The following is a 16,834-nucleotide window of genomic DNA, read 5'->3' as shown; positions in this document are numbered from 1 at the left end:
GAAAAATGAGTATTTAATACTATGGACACAAGTTTTACACATATATATATATATATATAATATGTTTGCATACAGGTATTCTTTTTAGCAGAAATTTCGTTTTGGAACACAATCAGCCACACCAATCTCTTGTTAATTAGCAGAAATTTGAATATTATTGGTTGGTCTTCTTTACAATCTAAACCCCCATGATTAATGGTATTTATATTTCAAACTAAAATTATGAGAAAATTGACTTGACCTATTTAAAATGACTTGGCCTATCTGAGTTGGACGAGAGAACAAAGCTACACAATCTATATATGAAGTGTATATAATATGAACACGACTCATTCATCCCAACAATAATCCAGGATTTCACTACCAGGATGTAATAATATAAGGGATATATATAGAGCCAGGAGGAAGAAGCAGACTCGCCAGTGTGGTTCATCACTATCTATTTCTCAACAATGTTGCAGCTTCTTTTCTCAACCTTTCTGCTTTGCTTCTCCTTCATTACACAGCTTCAGCAACCTGTGTATGCCATTAAAAAGGCAAGTGTGTTGTGTGTGGGTGTTATATATATATGTATGTATGTATGTACGCATGTATGTATCAGCAACCTTCATTAATTTCACCGCTAATTGCAGTCGTACGTTGTATACCTGGGATCACATTCTCATGGCCCCCGACCTTCTTCTGCTGACATGGACTCTGCTACAAACTCCCAACATGATTTGCTCGCTTCTGTTCTGGGAAGGTACTGTCTGTTCTGTTCAATCTCAACATTGTCTTCATGATTAATGTAGATATATATATATATATATATATATTGATGTGTTTGGCAGCCATGAGAAGGCCAAAGAAGCTATGTTTTACTCTTACAATAAACACATCAATGGCTTTGCTGCATTACTTGAAGACGAAGAGGCACAAGAGCTCCAAAGTAAGAGTTTTTAAATTTATATATGAACTCATCATTATCGTCATCCTCATCATCTTTTACAGACAGAGTGGTTCAGATCTGTTTTTGTTATGAAAGTGGATCTGGAACATGTGGGTTGAGTCGTGTGAGACGGTAAAGAAACTATGGTTGGGAAAATGATATATGCATATATGTATATGCAGAAAATCCAAGAGTGGTGTCAGTGTTCTTGAGCCAATCACATAAGCTGCACACAACCAGGTCATGGGACTTTCTTGAACAAGAGAGGAATGGAAGAGTTAGATTGGACTCTGCCTGGGTGAGGGGCAATTTTGGTCAGAATGTCATCATAGGCAGCATTGACACTGGTAATATAATTCCTTCTATCTATCAGTAAATGTCTGTATATATTCTGCCATAGTCCTATTAGAGCAAATGTGAGATAATTTGTGGTGTATTCCTCTTCTATATATAGAACGGATCTTATATGCAGGGGTTGGCTGGTAACCTGAGAACAGTGTTAGATAAAATTCCTCTCATATCCTCCCACATATTTACCTTTAAAGTCACTTTTAAAAAACTAATATAAACACCCTCATAAGCAATATTTTTTGTTTGTTTGAAAATTTAATACGCTTTTTTATTTTTATGCCTAACAAATCCCACTTAGTATCTCTCACTCTTTCCCACTCACCATCTTCATGAATAAGGGTATCTTTGAAAAAGAAATTATATTTCTTATATATTTATTAACTTTAACTAATTTGAGCTAATATTTTGATTGACGTAATTTTTAATTAGCTGCTGTGTGTATATATAAAAGACTGAAAGGACTACTAATTAATTTTTTAAATATAATTTTATTTTAATTTATTAGAAGAAGACTTGAAGGTTAATGTAGTATTTTTTTTGTATATTTTTAAATAAAAGTAAAATTTAAAATATTTATATACTTTAAGATAAAGTTAATGAGTTTCCAAATTTGCTTCCACAGGTGTTTGGCCAGAATCTAGAAGCTTCCGAGACAATGGATACGGACCAATACCAAGGAAGTGGCGCGGCGGATCCAAATGTGAGCTGTTCAGTTTGTCTGGCATTGCAAACAGAACTCTTTGCAACAGGTTTCATTTTTATTTATTTATTTATTTTGCTAATTTAATTTGAATGCTTGCTTTAAAAACCTTATTAATTTCATTACCAAAATTATAGCGACAAGGAAACGGACAATTCGTCAATGGCTGGTGAGTAAGAACTTGTGATATGGCAGTGTGTGCAAGAAACTGCGATACCGATGTCTCACCATCTATCAAATATTGAAATATAGTATATCTAATTTACCTACCAAAACAAAAGAATATAATATAAAAACTCGTTTAATTCTTAATATAGGACTTAATTATTGAGTTGATTTTGATCTTATATATAAGACATATTTCTTATATATATCAGTTTTTTTTTAAATTACCCCTATGGATATTTTTTCAACTATAATCAAATAGAAGAAGGAGGGAGGATATTAAAAAAGATGATTATGGTGTTTTAGAAAAAGTATGTTATATTTCTTATAATTATCTAATTTATCTGACTTTCTTAATCTAATCAAATTAATTAAATATATTTTATACTAAGAACCGGAAAAGTATATATATGTTTAAATATAATATATGACATGCAGGAAACAACGAAGAATTGGACGATTCACAATTGGTTCGTATCAATGGGGATCACATGGGCTACCATGGGCTCACAACTTCCAACTATTTTTATACATTTCTTTATTTTGTTTGTAAAACAATTTTAATATTAAATTTAGCCCTCACATTCTCTGAAATTTTCAATTTTACCCACATCATATGTGTCTCTTTAGAGCCATCTCCATCACCAAATCATCTTAGATTATAAATATCAAGATTAGAGGCCAGATCTACAATTTTTTATATCATTATCTGACTCAATCAGATTCAAACATTATCAGGCTCAATTATAAAATTACATAGGCTCAAATTCGAAACCACTATTTAAGCAATCAAAGCCTCTCCCACTAAAAGCAATACCTCTTAGTTCAATGGGCACTTAATTTATACTATTTCATCTTTAATTATGTAAAAAAAAGTATATGCCAACCCTAATTGTTCTTGTGTGTGTTGATACAACCACTTTACACGAGTTTCAATCACTGTCAAGTCAATCAAATTTATTTTAATTTAAGCACACATACGGTAAGCCAATTTTTTCACCTTTAAAATTTATGTTGTTACTTTTAAGTTATATTAATTTCTTTCAATTTTACTAAAATTATTTTTAAAAAAATCAAAATTCCCCCAACACAAAGTCACAAACCTTTCACTATTGTTCAATTTAATTTTCTCCAATTAAAATACTACCCATGAACTTATTTATAGACACACACTCCAAAATTTAATAAGAAGAAAATCTGTATATCCATATACATGCTCACGATCTATGTAACATGATGAAACAGGAAGATAATAGGAGCAAAAACCTTCTTTCAAGGCTATGAAACAAAAAATGGACCCCTTAGCTCATCAACTCGAATCAGTGCCCGTGACAGTGTTGGCCATGGAACCCATACTTTGTCAACGGCCGGCGGCGAATTTGTGAGAGATGTGAGCGTTCTCCGAAATGGTAACGGCACTGCAAAAGGAGGATCTCCAAAAGCTCGTCTTGCAGTGTACAAAGTATGCTGGGGCAGCGGTAATTCTGAAGAGTGCACTGATGAAGACTTGATTAAAGCTTTTGATGAAGCTATTCATGATGGTGTTGATGTGCTCTCTGTTTCGATTGGCCGGAGCGCCGTCCCAAATGTCAACGACATGTTGACCAATGGGATCTCCATTGGATCCTTTCATGCAGTTTCAAGAGGTGTTCTAGTTGTTGCCTCTGCTGGTAACGATGGACCTGAGCTTCAAACTGTGTCCAATGTGGCACCTTGGATCTTCACTATTGCTTCTGGCTCTATTGACAGAGACTTCAGTAATAATATTACTCTCAGTAATGGCCAACTCATGAAGGTATTTGCCTATAACATCGAGATATCAATATCAGCATATATGTATATATACAGAAGCAGCACTATTAATAAGCTATTAACAGTTCAGCTCATTTCTCAACAAGACAACAATACACCAATGTGATATTATGCTTTTGATTGATTGTTTCTAATAACTTGGACAATCAGGGGACCAGTCTTGCCACAAACTCAACATCACGACAGTTAGTTCCTGTGCTAATTGCTGGTAATGCTAGGCTTCCTAATGTGACATTTGACGATGCGTAAGAACAAAATTACCTATTCTTGAATAGATTTTTGAGTGTGTTGACCTATCAGATGTTTATATGTCAGTATGAGTACAAACATTTTGGCTCCTATTGCAGGGACCATTGCAAACCTGGAACACTTGATCCAAACAAAGTAAGAGGTAGTATATTGGTATGCCGGAGAGGAAGGAGCTTAAGGCCTGTGGACAAGGGACAAGAAGCAAAGCGTGCAGGTGCTTTGAAAATGATTCTGCAAAATGATGAGGATTTGAACACAGCCACAGCTGATGCTCAAGTTATAGATACTTCTAATGTTCCAACATATAAACATCCAAGAAAGAATAAGACCATATCCCAGCAGGAAAAGAATCCTTTGGATGTCAAGTAATTATTATACATCTTTCTCCTCTACCAATCCTTTTGAAATTGTTCTGAAATTATCTGATAACAGGGCAACATTTATAAATAAATTGTAGGAACCTTACTGCATTCTTGAATAACGCAAAAACATTTATCCCAATAAAGCCAGCTCCAAAAGTTTCAGCATTCTCATCCAGGGGACCCAACTTGATTCTGCCGTCAATCCTCAAGGTTATCCATTCTCAAACCATCTAATTTTCCCTAAATCAACTGCATGGTTCCTGAGTTTCTGTGATTCCTAACACTTTTTTTCCCAAAATTTAGCCTGATGTAATTGCACCAGGTCAGGATATAATTGCTGCTTATTCATCAGGGGCAAGTCCCACCAACCTAGATTTAGATGTAGGTCACTTTGACTATAACATTCTATCAGGAACCTCCATGGCATGTCCTCATGTTGCTGGCGTTGCTGGCCTTCTCAAGAATCGCCATCCTAGATGGAGTCCAGCTGCTATCAAATCAGCAATTATGACCACAGGTATGACATACATGAAGTGCTATTGTTATGTGTTTATGGTTTCCTTCTTTTGTTTTCTCACTAATTGAAGCATTTCTAAATCTATGCCCATCCAGCAACCACCCAGGATAATGCCAAACGGCCAATTCTAGATGAAAATGATGATGAAGTAGCAACTCCATTTCATTATGGTTCAGGACACATAAAACCTAACCTTGCAATGGACCCCGGACTTGTTTATGATTTGAAGGCCTCTGATTACCTAAACTTGTTATGTACTTCAGCTTATGAGGAAAGAATAGTTGAATCCATTAATAATAATAAGCCATACAAATGTCCAAGGTCCTACAGACTAGAAGATTTCAACTACCCTTCTATCACATTGCCTTTTCTGAGTGTGAAACCTATAAATGTTACTCGTACAGTAACAAATGTTGGTCCTCCAAGTACATATACTGTAAATGTCAAAGCCCCAGCAGGAGTTGAAGTTGTTGTTCTTCCAACAACTTTGACATTCCAGGGGACAAACCAAAAGAAGAGCTATCTAGTTATTTTTCAAGCAACACGTTCAGCCAAAACTTCAGAGCCTTCATTTGGAGAGTTGACATGGACAGATGGCAAGCACAAAGTGAGAAGTCCTATAGTAATCCCTCAACATGCAAAAATGGCTCTGTAGATTTCAATGTTACCAATCCAGTGTGTTGTGTGTTAATCAGATAGTGAGAGGTAGTGTTAGAGTGACTGTTTTCAGATGTGTGGATATGCTGAACTATGTTATAATTTAAAAATGACGGTTCCTACCAGAAAATAAACCCGCTAGGTCCTCCCAAGCAACTTCAACTTCTGATTTACTGCTTTGGTTTCTACTTTCTTCTATTTGAATCCTATTGGGTTTCCATTTTGTCCCCGTTTTGTTGAATCATGTGTTGGTCTTTCATCTGCAGAAAAATGATACTGTCCACTTATTTTGAAGTACATAAAGCACATATTAGCGCATATAAAAGGCAACTTTGAAAATAATCTTATTGAGAAATAGATCAATCATCCTCCTGCACAAGACTTGGTGAGAACAAAGAAACAAGGCTCACTATCCACTTAAGTCGTTATTCTTGCCAATCATTATTTGAGATGCAAATAAGATCCGTAATGACCGGCTATTTGAACTAGTAATTTATACCATTCAAATCCAAATATAAAGTCCAAGTAAACCAAATGATATATCTGGTTAAATTCTGTTATGATGCCTGTCCCTAAATTATATTCATGTGAAACAGAGCTAGTTAATATACAAGGATTCAATGCAAATAGCAATCGAAGACTTACACTGCCATAACCTATCTAAGAAATCAATATACCAAGATCATTAAGTTCGCTGTGGAAGCTTAGGTCAACGGCAGTGGCGCAGTTGCTCGATTCAACGACAGATTAGGAGTGTCTACGGTCGATTGAGAAAATTGGGAGGAAGGTCATGGAGAACGTGAAGGCGGAGGTTGAACCAGAAAATTTGTGTATATTTTCTAGAAAAACAAATTTTATTTTTGTTTGTGCATTAAAAGAAAACATCAGAGTTCTGTTAAAACAAAAAAGTTGATTTAATTTAGCCTAATTTTAAATTTTTGTAAAATACTGAAGTTGCAGTTTTTTTTTTTTAAAAAAAATTATTGATGGAATCCTATTTCATGGAATCCTCGACAACAATGGAAGAAGGGAGAGTCCACGAAGAAGGAGAGTATGTCCAAATATTCTAGATGATGCTGTCATCGCCCATCCACGCTAAGTTTGGGCTTTTGCCCCGTTTTACCAAAAGACAAAACTAGAAGGAGCGCACATGACCAATCAGTTTTTTTACTTGCTATGATAATTTTTAGTAATTACCTTTATTTGTTGAGATTTAACGGTGATTCTCCCGCATTTATAAGTGAAATCTAAAAGGAAATTAATTAAGGGAAATTAAAACTAGGTAGGCTGAACCGTTGAAATGCTATTGGAATTATTGGAGAAATTTTTAAATACTTTGAGAATACCACATCATTTATGCTTTCCCATTAAAATCACATCTCAAATGTTTTTTTTTTCCTCTTGCACAACTTACCTGGCATTTTTCACTTGATGGAGTCTATTATTTTAATATTTCCTCTGAGTATAAATACAAGAGTTAATTTAAGAATTTATTTTAATATTAAATATAAGATTTCAATCTTTTTTTTTCCCTTCAGTTCATATTTTTTAACCAATCCATATTAATTATATTATATTAAATGGGCTTTCCATGAATGGGGTAATGAATAAGAGAGTATTAAAAAAATAAACGTACTTATATTATAATAATTAACTTAACTAATTTATATAATATTTATAAATTAGTTATCAACTTTATAAATGTGTGTTCATATGTGCACATGAGACAGGAGGGCATATAACATTTTTTCTAGAATTATGTTTTCTTAATCTCCATCTTATCTCTAGCTACTATCAGTAATCAATTATTTGTTAGGGAAGCGATATATGTTAGGGAAGTGATATATCTCTATCCACCTTTTTTTTTTTTTGCCAGAGATGTATTGCATTTATTAAACTATCAATTTTTTTAACCAAAACTATGAAATATCACTAAATTAAAGCTAGGATCATATACATATGCATGCAGTATGAAATAAGTTATCGTAGTATATAATATTAATGATGGCTTATGAAACTTTCTATATTATAATCCTCACACCGCTAAATGTTGTTGTATGTTTCACACTTTATAATTGTATATTAGAATTTATACATAACATGGAGAATCTTCTTAAATATTTGCATTGACCTCTGGTCCATAAAGGAATTAAGAATTGACAGGAAAGCGGGTTTAGGTATTCACATATATTTTAAATGTTAAATTGGTGTACTTTTATCTGGTTTCAATAACCACAATACAATTTTTTTTAGCGTTAATATAATTTTTAGTCCTTCAAGTTACTATAGATTTTGATTTGTCGAATTTTTTTTGTTGGTCTAAAACATTGGTTTCTAAAATTAAATAAAACCTGGACCATTTTATCTCATGAAAAAGCAAAACTACTAGTTTAAAAGTTGGTAGGCTAAATATTGTATTAACTTTTTTTTTTTTGGTTGCATTGTCATCCGCAATAATTGACAATGAATATTGCACGTGTACCAGGGTTGAATAATATATGCATATAATAGATATTATACATAACCAAATAATAAAATTAAATTGATATGTTAAGTTTTTTTTTTTCCGTAATAAGGAACATATTATGGGCTCCCTTTTCTTTTGTTAATTGTCTTTTTAATTGTGCTAAGCAAAAAAAACAATGCCTCATTTGGTTGCATTTTTACACGGTGTATAATGTAAAGCCTGAAAAGAGAATCTTATAATCCTTTTTGCATCTAAAATTTGGGATGAAAAATGATTCCATCAAATTGATCTTTGGTTAAAGTGTGATTCTCTAATCTTCTCCTTTCTCATCCACCACTATCCTTCATCAAATTAACCATCCTCATCAATTTGTTGTTAATATTATTTTTTTAAAAAATACAATTTTTAACTAATGACCAAAGGTTTTCATTAAGTTACTCCATTCGTCGCTTATTATAAGCAACATAAGACTCTATTACATAAATCAAAAAGTTAGTTAAAGACAATAAATAGATAAAAATTAGAAGTTCTTTATCTAAAAACACTTGTTTATAGGGAAGAGAGAGTATAAAAAAGAGAATAAGAAAATTATTATAATAAAGAGAATTATGAAAGGGAGAGAATGTGTGATGGAGAGAGATGATGGTCTGAAAAATGAGACAATAAATATATTGAATATTAAAATAAGTAATTAATAAGGGTAAAATAGGAAATTTACTACAAAAATTTAAGACAACTTGAAAATGTTGTTTATATTTAAAGATAAGAAGGGGATGGTAGTTGTTGCTTATAAAAAAAAGACAGAAGGAGTATATAATATAATATTTGACTATAAATATGTTAAAGTTACTTTATAATGAGTTGTATAACATAACTTGATAACGATATAAACACGGTAACTTTAATTATTAGGATTGAATATTTTGGCTTTTTGGCAAAAAAAATATTTTGGATTCACATTGTCAATATTCCCTTACTTTAGTCGGAGGACACCATTGTTTCTTCCATTGACGACTCTTACTCTTTCTAGAAAAGCATACATTAATTAGTTTCATTACAAAAACGAAAGAAATACAGAGAAAAGCAAACGTGTGTTTATCATCAACAAACATTATCATTGACCTTTGGCCCAAAGGGACATTAAAAAATTTATTGGCCTAGAGAGTGTTTACATATTTAAATTCTTCAAAATTCCAAATTGGTGTGCTCTCGGCTTCTGTCCCGGCCCCACTGTATAGTTGGGTTTCCACGGTCCCTTTTTCTTAATGTTTATTTGGGTTCATTGTCATTTAATTACTAGAGGGCACATAGGGTAAAGAATGTTAAGAAATAAAATAAAAGAAAAATATATATCATGTGTCTTAATTTATAAAATAAATTGAATTACAACAATAAACAATGATGGATTAATTTTGAACGGGGTGATACTTTCCCTTTCCCATTCAGATAATTATTTTGGGATATGATAAGATATAATAACACACAATCACGTGGGATGACTAATTATTAAGTCAAAAGTGAAGGTATTATTGTATTGTTTATCCCCGAAAAATAATTGATAAATTAAGGTATTTGATTCTATTTACCTAACACATTGCTAACTTTGTTGGAACAATGAACATTAGTGCCCGCTGGTTAATAACGTTAGTGATTATATATTATCACTTTAAGTAAAGCGTAACATTTTAAAATTTTTAAGATGTCTCACGAATTTTAGGGTAAAACATTTGGTAGTGTTAAATATTGTCACCTATTATATATTCTATAAAGGTGAAAAATATAATGCTCAAAGCAAACATTCACTTAATTCAAGCAACATAACTGATCATACCTATGGTACATATGATCTTTGAGAGCTTACAATTAATTATGTTCATCAACATGTCAACTAATTGACGAGTTTAGCCGTTCATTAGTTGTCCAATTGTGATGCTGACTAATGGTTCTTCCATGTGAGACTTTGGTTGCCGTTCAAGCTCCGTAGATACTTGTTCCATTGTTGGACGAGAACGAGGATCCTCATTCAAACAAGAAAATGCTATTTTTGCAACTGCAATAAGCTCATCAATGATTGATTTTCTAGGTGGTGAAAGTCGTGGGTCTAGCACATCCTTTAATAGCAAATCATATGTTGTTGATTTCTCCATCAAAGATGAAATAAGCTCTCCTGGATGCATTCCCATAATGATCTCCAAAGTCAACACTCCAAAGCTGTAAACATCACATTTCTCGTTTGCTTCCATAACATAAGCAATCTCTACAATAGTTTTAATGTTACAACCTTAATATAACAAAGAGTATAAAGTACTTTAGGAGAAACGAAAAGAAGAAATTAGTCTTACCTGGTGCAGTGTACCCAAAGGTGCCAACAAATGTGGTCATATTGTTTGAGTTAGGATTTAGAAACTTGGCTGTTCCAAAGTCAATGAGGTGAGCTTCTTCATATTCTGAAGTTAGAAGTACATTCTTGCTTGATATGTCACGATGAATAATAGGAAATGAACAGCCATGATGCATGTGGAATAAAGCACTAGCAACATCTTTAACAACATTCACTCTCTTTTTCCAATCAAGTTTAGTGGCTTGTTCTTCATCCTTTAGTATGTTGTCTAAGCTACCACCTTCCAAGAACTCATAAACCAGAAAGGAAAATCGTGAATTGGAACAAAACCCATACAACTTCACAATGTTACGATGTTTGATTTCTGTCAAAGCTCGAATCTCACTTGTAAAAGCTTTCTTGTTGGAGATCTCCCCACTTGGTAAGGAATGAAGTCTTTTAACAGCAACAATATCACCTGTAGGCAACTCAGCCTTATAAACACTTCCTTGGCCGCCTTTTCCAATGAGATATCTATCATCAAAGTTCATTGTGGCTTCGATGATATTTTCATACAATATTTCTCTGTTGGAACTCCATACAAAATAAATGTCTTGAGATTGTGCTTCTTCATCTTTGTTTTTTGCTTTTCTTTCATGTAGGATAAAGATACAAGAAGCTCCAACCACTACTAGTAGTAATATGGCCAATGGGAGGAATATCTTCAAAAAGATTTTGCTCTTACGACAAATTTGCGAATTACCACAAAGATGTAAGCTAGTGACATTACCACACAAACCTTTATTATTCCTCAATCCTTCAAATGTTCGAAAGGCTGGTTTGTTTGGAACAGGGCCTTCTAATTGATTGTTTGATAGGTCAACATTAATCAAAGTTGACATTGATCCACTAAAACCAAAAGGAATGGTGCCAGTGAGATCATTATGTGAGAGGTTCAACACTTTCAAATTGGGTAACATTCCAAGTCTAGACGGTATTTTTCCAATTAGCAAATTGTCACTAAGATCGAGCTGTTCAAGCCCTCGGAGGTCACCAAACTCAAGGGGAATGCTTTTGTCAAATTTGTTTCTGCTCAAGTTCAAGATCCTTAAGCTTTTAAGTTCCCCAAGCTCTCTAGTGATTGAGCTATTAAATTTATTTGCCACCAACTCCAAAGTTTGAAGCCGATTAAGTGATCTTATATCCAAAGGGACATTACCAGAGAAGTTATTGTGGTTCAAAGAGAGTTTTTCCAACATTATCAACTTCCCTAGTTCTTTTGGAATTTGTCCAGACAAATAATTTGAAGACAACTCAAGTTCACCAAGCTTAGCTGCCTCCCCTAGTTGTGGTGGTATATCACCAGAAAGCTTGTTATTACTAATATATAATTGCCTGAGATTTTGACACTTCCCCCAACTGGATGAAAGGTGGCCATACAATTGATTTCCACTTAGATCAATGAAGTCCAAATCAGGATATACTCCAAAAGCATTTGTTACATTATCAACTAGTTGGTTACCCTGAAGCCTGAGTCTTCTTAGACTAGAACAATTCTTCAAACTAGTTGGAATAGGACCAGTGAGCTGGTTATGTTGAGCAACAAACCTAATTAACGTCCCGCCCTGACAAATCTGTTCAGGCAAATGGCCATGGAAATGATTATCACCCAGTTGTAGATTATACCAACTTATGTTATTCATTTCCGATGGAAGGCTACCACTAAGATTATTCCCCATCAATACTAGAGTGTTGAGCTTTGTCATGTTTCCTATAGTGGAAGGAATCGATCCTGAAAGATTGTTATCTTCTAAATAGATTTCTTGTAAGTTGATCAGGTTTCCAATGGATTGAGGAATTGAACCAAAAAGCTTGTTATTTGACAAGACCAACTCCTCGAGACCTATCAAGTTCCCCATAGAGGGAGGGATTGGCCCGTAAAGTTTATTGCTTTCTAAATTAATTGTTGCGAGAGAATCGAGTTTTCCAATTTCATTTGGTATAGGACCAGAGAGATTGCAAGAAACGATATAAAGTTCTTGTAACCTGTTCAAGTTTCCAATTGATGATGGGATTCTACCAGATAACATTGAGTTATTTGACAAATCAAGTTGCAAAAGATTGCTCAACATTCCAATCTCTTCTGGAATGGAACCAGAAAGAGAATTTTGACCAAGCACCAGATTCGTCAGGTTCATCAAGTTCCCAATTTCATTGGGAATTCTATCTGTAAGCTTACATGCACTAAGATCAAGAACACTGAGAGTGCTCAAAGCTCCTACTTCTTTAGGAATGGGACCAGTAATTGAAGGATTTTCAGACAAATTGAACCTCAAAATATTGGACAAGTTGCCAATCTCTTGGGGAATGTTTCCATAAAATTGGTTGTAACCCAGGTCAAAATACTGCAGACTAGGAAACGAAGCAAAGCTGAGATTGTGAAGTGTACCTTGTAGGCTAAGATTTGACAGACTTATATTGATCACAGACATGAATTCTTCATCACATGAAATTCCCTTCCAGGTTCTGCAAAGATTAGTGCCATTATTCCACGAAGACAACGTTGCTTGGCTTTGCTCAGTAAGGCTGGCTTTCCAGTTCAACAGAGCTTTTGCTTCACCATCTTCAATGGCAGCAGAAACAGAAAATGTAAAGGAAGCAACAAGAAAGAAGAATATGGAGAAGACGATACACCGAAATGATAGAAGCTTAGCGGAGTACTCATAACTTTCAGACATGGTGATTGTTTTGGTAAATTATTGAAGTGAACAAGTTTCTGTGAATGATGGGTACGTATGTGTGAAGCCTGGGACGAACAAGTTGATGATCATACAGAGAACTTCTTATCCTATAAATGGATGGCCCTTGCAGGCAATAATTATATTTCTAAATATATTGCTTTTATTTTATTATCGATTGGTCAAAATTATACATCAAGATCTCAGAGAATATCAACTTGGAAATGCGTCAATATAATGGAGCTCGATAATGATGCTCAGAGCTTTTTTCTTCCAATTTTTATCATAAGTATAGTAGGTGTGTGATAGAGAGATTAGGATTATATATATATAAGTCTTTTTTCCTCCTTTCAAGTACTATGATTAAAAATTTAAAACGTTGCGGCCATAATATTATTTAAGTGTCAGATAAAATATAGTGTGTCATTTTTGTGCAATTTTATATTTCAAACTTGCTCGTTAGCTCCTCAAGAGCGTGCGGAGAATAAGTATTTTTTTAGAAAAAGGAAGGGAGGAATGGGCATTCAAGAAAACGACGACGATGAAATTGATTTGTTGGATAATTTATGGTCCCCCAAAAAAGGCATCATAATAATGTACGACCAAAATGATCGAACCTTTCAAAATATTGATTTTTATACTAATTAAACATTTTAAATCTTAAACCCTATTATGTGCGAAAACAAAAGTAAATAACAGTGAGATGGATGTCATGCTTGTGTTGCTGGAAAGTGGGGATCAGGTCCGCATTCAGTGCTCATCACCTGATGAGCAATCTGGACGGTCCAGATTTAATATTTTTAAATAATTATTTAAAAATAGAAAAAAATTATATTTTTAAAGAATTATAGTTAAGAGATTATTTTCATTTTTTATCATATACCTATTAAAATAATTATTTTAAAAAATTAAAATTAAAATTAAAATTAAACCTGGACAGTCCAGATCAGACCTGGACAGTCCATATCTGATGAGCATTGGGTGCTCATCAAAACTGATGAGCACCCAATACAAATCTGTGAGGACCATGGGGAGTGGCAGGTCTATATATATATATATATATATATATATATACATATAGATATAGACTCTTGGACAGACCTGTGGCCCCATATCTACGTTGCCTAGATAAAATTTCTGATAGTAATCATGTTCATGACTTTGAGGATTTTAAGGAATAATGGGATTTGTCCACCGTTGCTTGATGATTACACAAGGACTTCGATGCGATATATAATTTATTAAAAAATTAAAGGAGTGGAATTAAAAGTTTAATTAAGGTCTTTTATGTTTTTATTTTACATTCTCTTTATTAAAATTTTAAAATCTCGTTTTTCTAATTTTTTAAATCAAGCTCACAGAAAATTTTTCTCCACTCCCCACTCCTCCATTTTCCTCATATACCAAACATAAAGGTAAAGATTGGTCATGTCCATTGAGAATTTCTATCACTTTTGGGTCTCGTGTTTCATGAAAAAAGTGGTGAATTGGCTTTCCAAGTCTTCCAGTGGGGGATGAGCCTCCAAGATTGGCTTATAAACCCACCATTCACACCCTTTATAATATTATTTGTAATTTGTAATGATACGCTGTTGTTGTTGGTTTGAAGTTTGATGATATTGTGATCTCTTTAATTTTAAATATAAGAGTTAGATAACTAATTTATGAATATTAAAAAAATTAATTAAGTAATTATTCACAATAAATGTATGTTAATTTTTTTAAAATACTTATTTGATCATTATCCTATTCGTGAAAATTTTTTTTGTGTACAAAGACAATCAATAGAAATAACTTGAAAAAACTTTATAAATTTTATAGACAAAACGAATTACGGTCTTCTATTTAAAATCAAAGCATACAGCCCAATTAGATCTTGCGTTTAGGACTAAGGGGAGCAATTATCTTTTTATATGACGTCCTCTTTTTGTAACTTAAAAAATGAAACAAGAGAAAATAAAATAAAATTGCATTTTCTATATCACATCATGATAAGTAAACTTGGTATGAAAAGAAAGAAACGGAGAATGATTAGTGGAGCTTGTTTGGTATGACCGAATGGAAAAGGTAAGAAGAAAGCCAAAAATGGGAAAAGGCGTAACTACCCCTATGGCATTAATCGATAAATTTGGAAGAGTCACAGGGGTATTCTTGTCTTAAAAAAATTGCTTCCCATGGTAACCTTCCGTATTCTTGAGTGAAAAGGTTTCATGTCACTTTTATGGAAGACTTGGTGTGACCCCGTTCTTTTTAAATCGATTTCAACCTGGCATTTGTTCAAAAGAAAACCTAATTTAATGATAAAATTTAAAAAAGGAAAAAAAAAACAGAGAGATCCCATTCTAAAATAGTAAACAGCATGGATTAAATTTTTTTTAACAAAAAAACGATGGTAATTTTTCTTCTATTTTTTAATTTTTGTTCATATTAATATTACAATCACCTTTAGAAAAAGTATTATACTTATCATTAGGATATGCGCGTGCCCCTTGCTGATATTGAAAAGGAAAGCAGAGAATAAAACGAGGCAGCATGCTTTACAGCTCCCCGTCAATAAATTAGTGAGATCTAAATTTGGAAAACGACAAATAAAAAACTATGGCCTCGTTTTTGTTTAAAACAATTTTTTTGTTTTTAAAAATAAAAAAACTTGTTTAATAATTTTTTTCAGTTAAATGTTTTTAAAATAAAAATACAATTTTTTTTTTAAATTAAAAACGAAAACAATTTTTTAATTGTTTTCTTATTTTTTATTCAAAAAAATTGAGAAACTCTTTTTTTTTTTTTTCACTAGCAGCGTTTTCTTCACTTGAGAATATGAGTTTTCATTGAAGTTTCACCCTCCAATCTCAATGTGCCTATTTTCAAATATAATTTTTCAGAGCAATTATCTAAATAGATTTTTTTTGTTTTCAAAACTTGTTTTAAAAAATGATTTTATAAATCTTTTTGAAAAAATAAAAAAACAGAAACAAACAGGGCTTATGAAATTCTTTAATGCCATGTATCAAATTAAAACTTAACTTGGATTTATCGGTCATACCAAAAGTTTTGAATAAGTAAATTGTATTTTACATTGTTTTTCCCCTCGTATTGAGCCTAAGGTGATGGTATTTTGAGTTCAAAAGAAACAAATAAAAAAATAATGGTCCTTTGGATTTATACTTTAATTAAAAAAATTTTGCTAAATTATATGTGATTTATATATGAATTTTTGTTTATTTATGATTATACTTTTTCTTTAAAAATTGCTCTTTTAAAGATTATGGGTAAATTTTTTCCATATTTTAATTATGATTTGATTTCTCAATTACCAATTGACCTTTCAATTATTAGTTCAATTGGGTTAATCACCAATCTAGTTTTCACTTTTCATCACCCTTTCTCATGTGTATATAATGTATTAGTTAGACGGCATTTTTTTTAGATTATAATAATTCCATTGCTAATGAGGAATTAATTATAGGTTATCTTAATTGAATTGGCTGGCACAAGTTGGGGAAAAATAATATAAATAATGAAAATATGCCTTTTCTAGTGGGAATGCTTTAGCAGCAATGATTAATTA

At 32.7% G+C, this 16,834-nt stretch overlaps 2 protein-coding genes across 2 annotated transcripts; one reads left to right on the top strand and one right to left on the bottom strand.

Moving 5' to 3' along the window:
- Positions 1-452: 452 nt before the first annotated feature.
- On the top strand, positions 453-5,897 carry LOC114759065 (subtilisin-like protease Glyma18g48580). Its single transcript, XM_028948167.1, has 11 exons — positions 453-536; positions 633-742; positions 831-928; positions 1,111-1,275; positions 1,902-2,028; positions 3,390-3,939; positions 4,107-4,201; positions 4,304-4,570; positions 4,663-4,777; positions 4,871-5,084; positions 5,180-5,897. Exons 1-11 carry the CDS (start codon positions 453-455, stop codon positions 5,737-5,739), a joined length of 2,385 nt encoding a protein of 794 aa, XP_028804000.1. The 3' UTR covers positions 5,740-5,897.
- A 4,085-nt stretch (positions 5,898-9,982) lies between these two features.
- On the bottom strand, positions 9,983-13,295 carry LOC114759067 (MDIS1-interacting receptor like kinase 2-like). Its single transcript, XM_028948169.1, has 2 exons — positions 10,551-13,295; positions 9,983-10,465 (listed from the first exon to the last, which is right to left on the bottom strand). The coding sequence occupies exons 1-2, from the start codon at positions 13,264-13,266 to the stop codon at positions 10,110-10,112; spliced, it is 3,072 nt and encodes a 1,023-aa protein (XP_028804002.1). The 5' UTR covers positions 13,267-13,295; the 3' UTR covers positions 9,983-10,109.
- Positions 13,296-16,834: the final 3,539 nt, after the last annotated feature.

This window comes from Neltuma alba, unplaced genomic scaffold, assembly GCF_004799145.2.
Source record: "Neltuma alba isolate B1F8T4 unplaced genomic scaffold, ASM479914v2 tig00010786_pilon, whole genome shotgun sequence".
Taxonomy (NCBI): Eukaryota; Viridiplantae; Streptophyta; class Magnoliopsida; order Fabales; family Fabaceae; genus Neltuma; species Neltuma alba.
Note: the sequence above shows the minus strand (reverse complement) of the source record. Positions and strands in the feature narration are given on the sequence as shown.

Excerpts from the sequence above, each read along its gene's own strand:
- LOC114759065 (XM_028948167.1), top strand. The coding sequence starts at position 453 with ATGTTGCAGCTTCTTTTCTCAACCTTTCTGCTTTGCTTCTCCTTCATT. Across the intron at positions 537-632 it reads CTGTGTATGCCATTAAAAAG|TCGTACGTTGTATACCTGGG; the intron begins GCAAGTGTGTTG and ends CGCTAATTGCAG. Across the intron at positions 2,029-3,389 it reads AACAGAACTCTTTGCAACAG|GAAGATAATAGGAGCAAAAA; the intron begins GTTTCATTTTTA and ends ATGATGAAACAG.
- LOC114759067 (XM_028948169.1), bottom strand. The coding sequence starts at position 13,266 with ATGTCTGAAAGTTATGAGTACTCCGCTAAGCTTCTATCATTTCGGTGT. Across the intron at positions 10,466-10,550 it reads CTTTGGGTACACTGCACCAG|AGATTGCTTATGTTATGGAA; the intron begins GTAAGACTAATT and ends AAACTATTGTAG.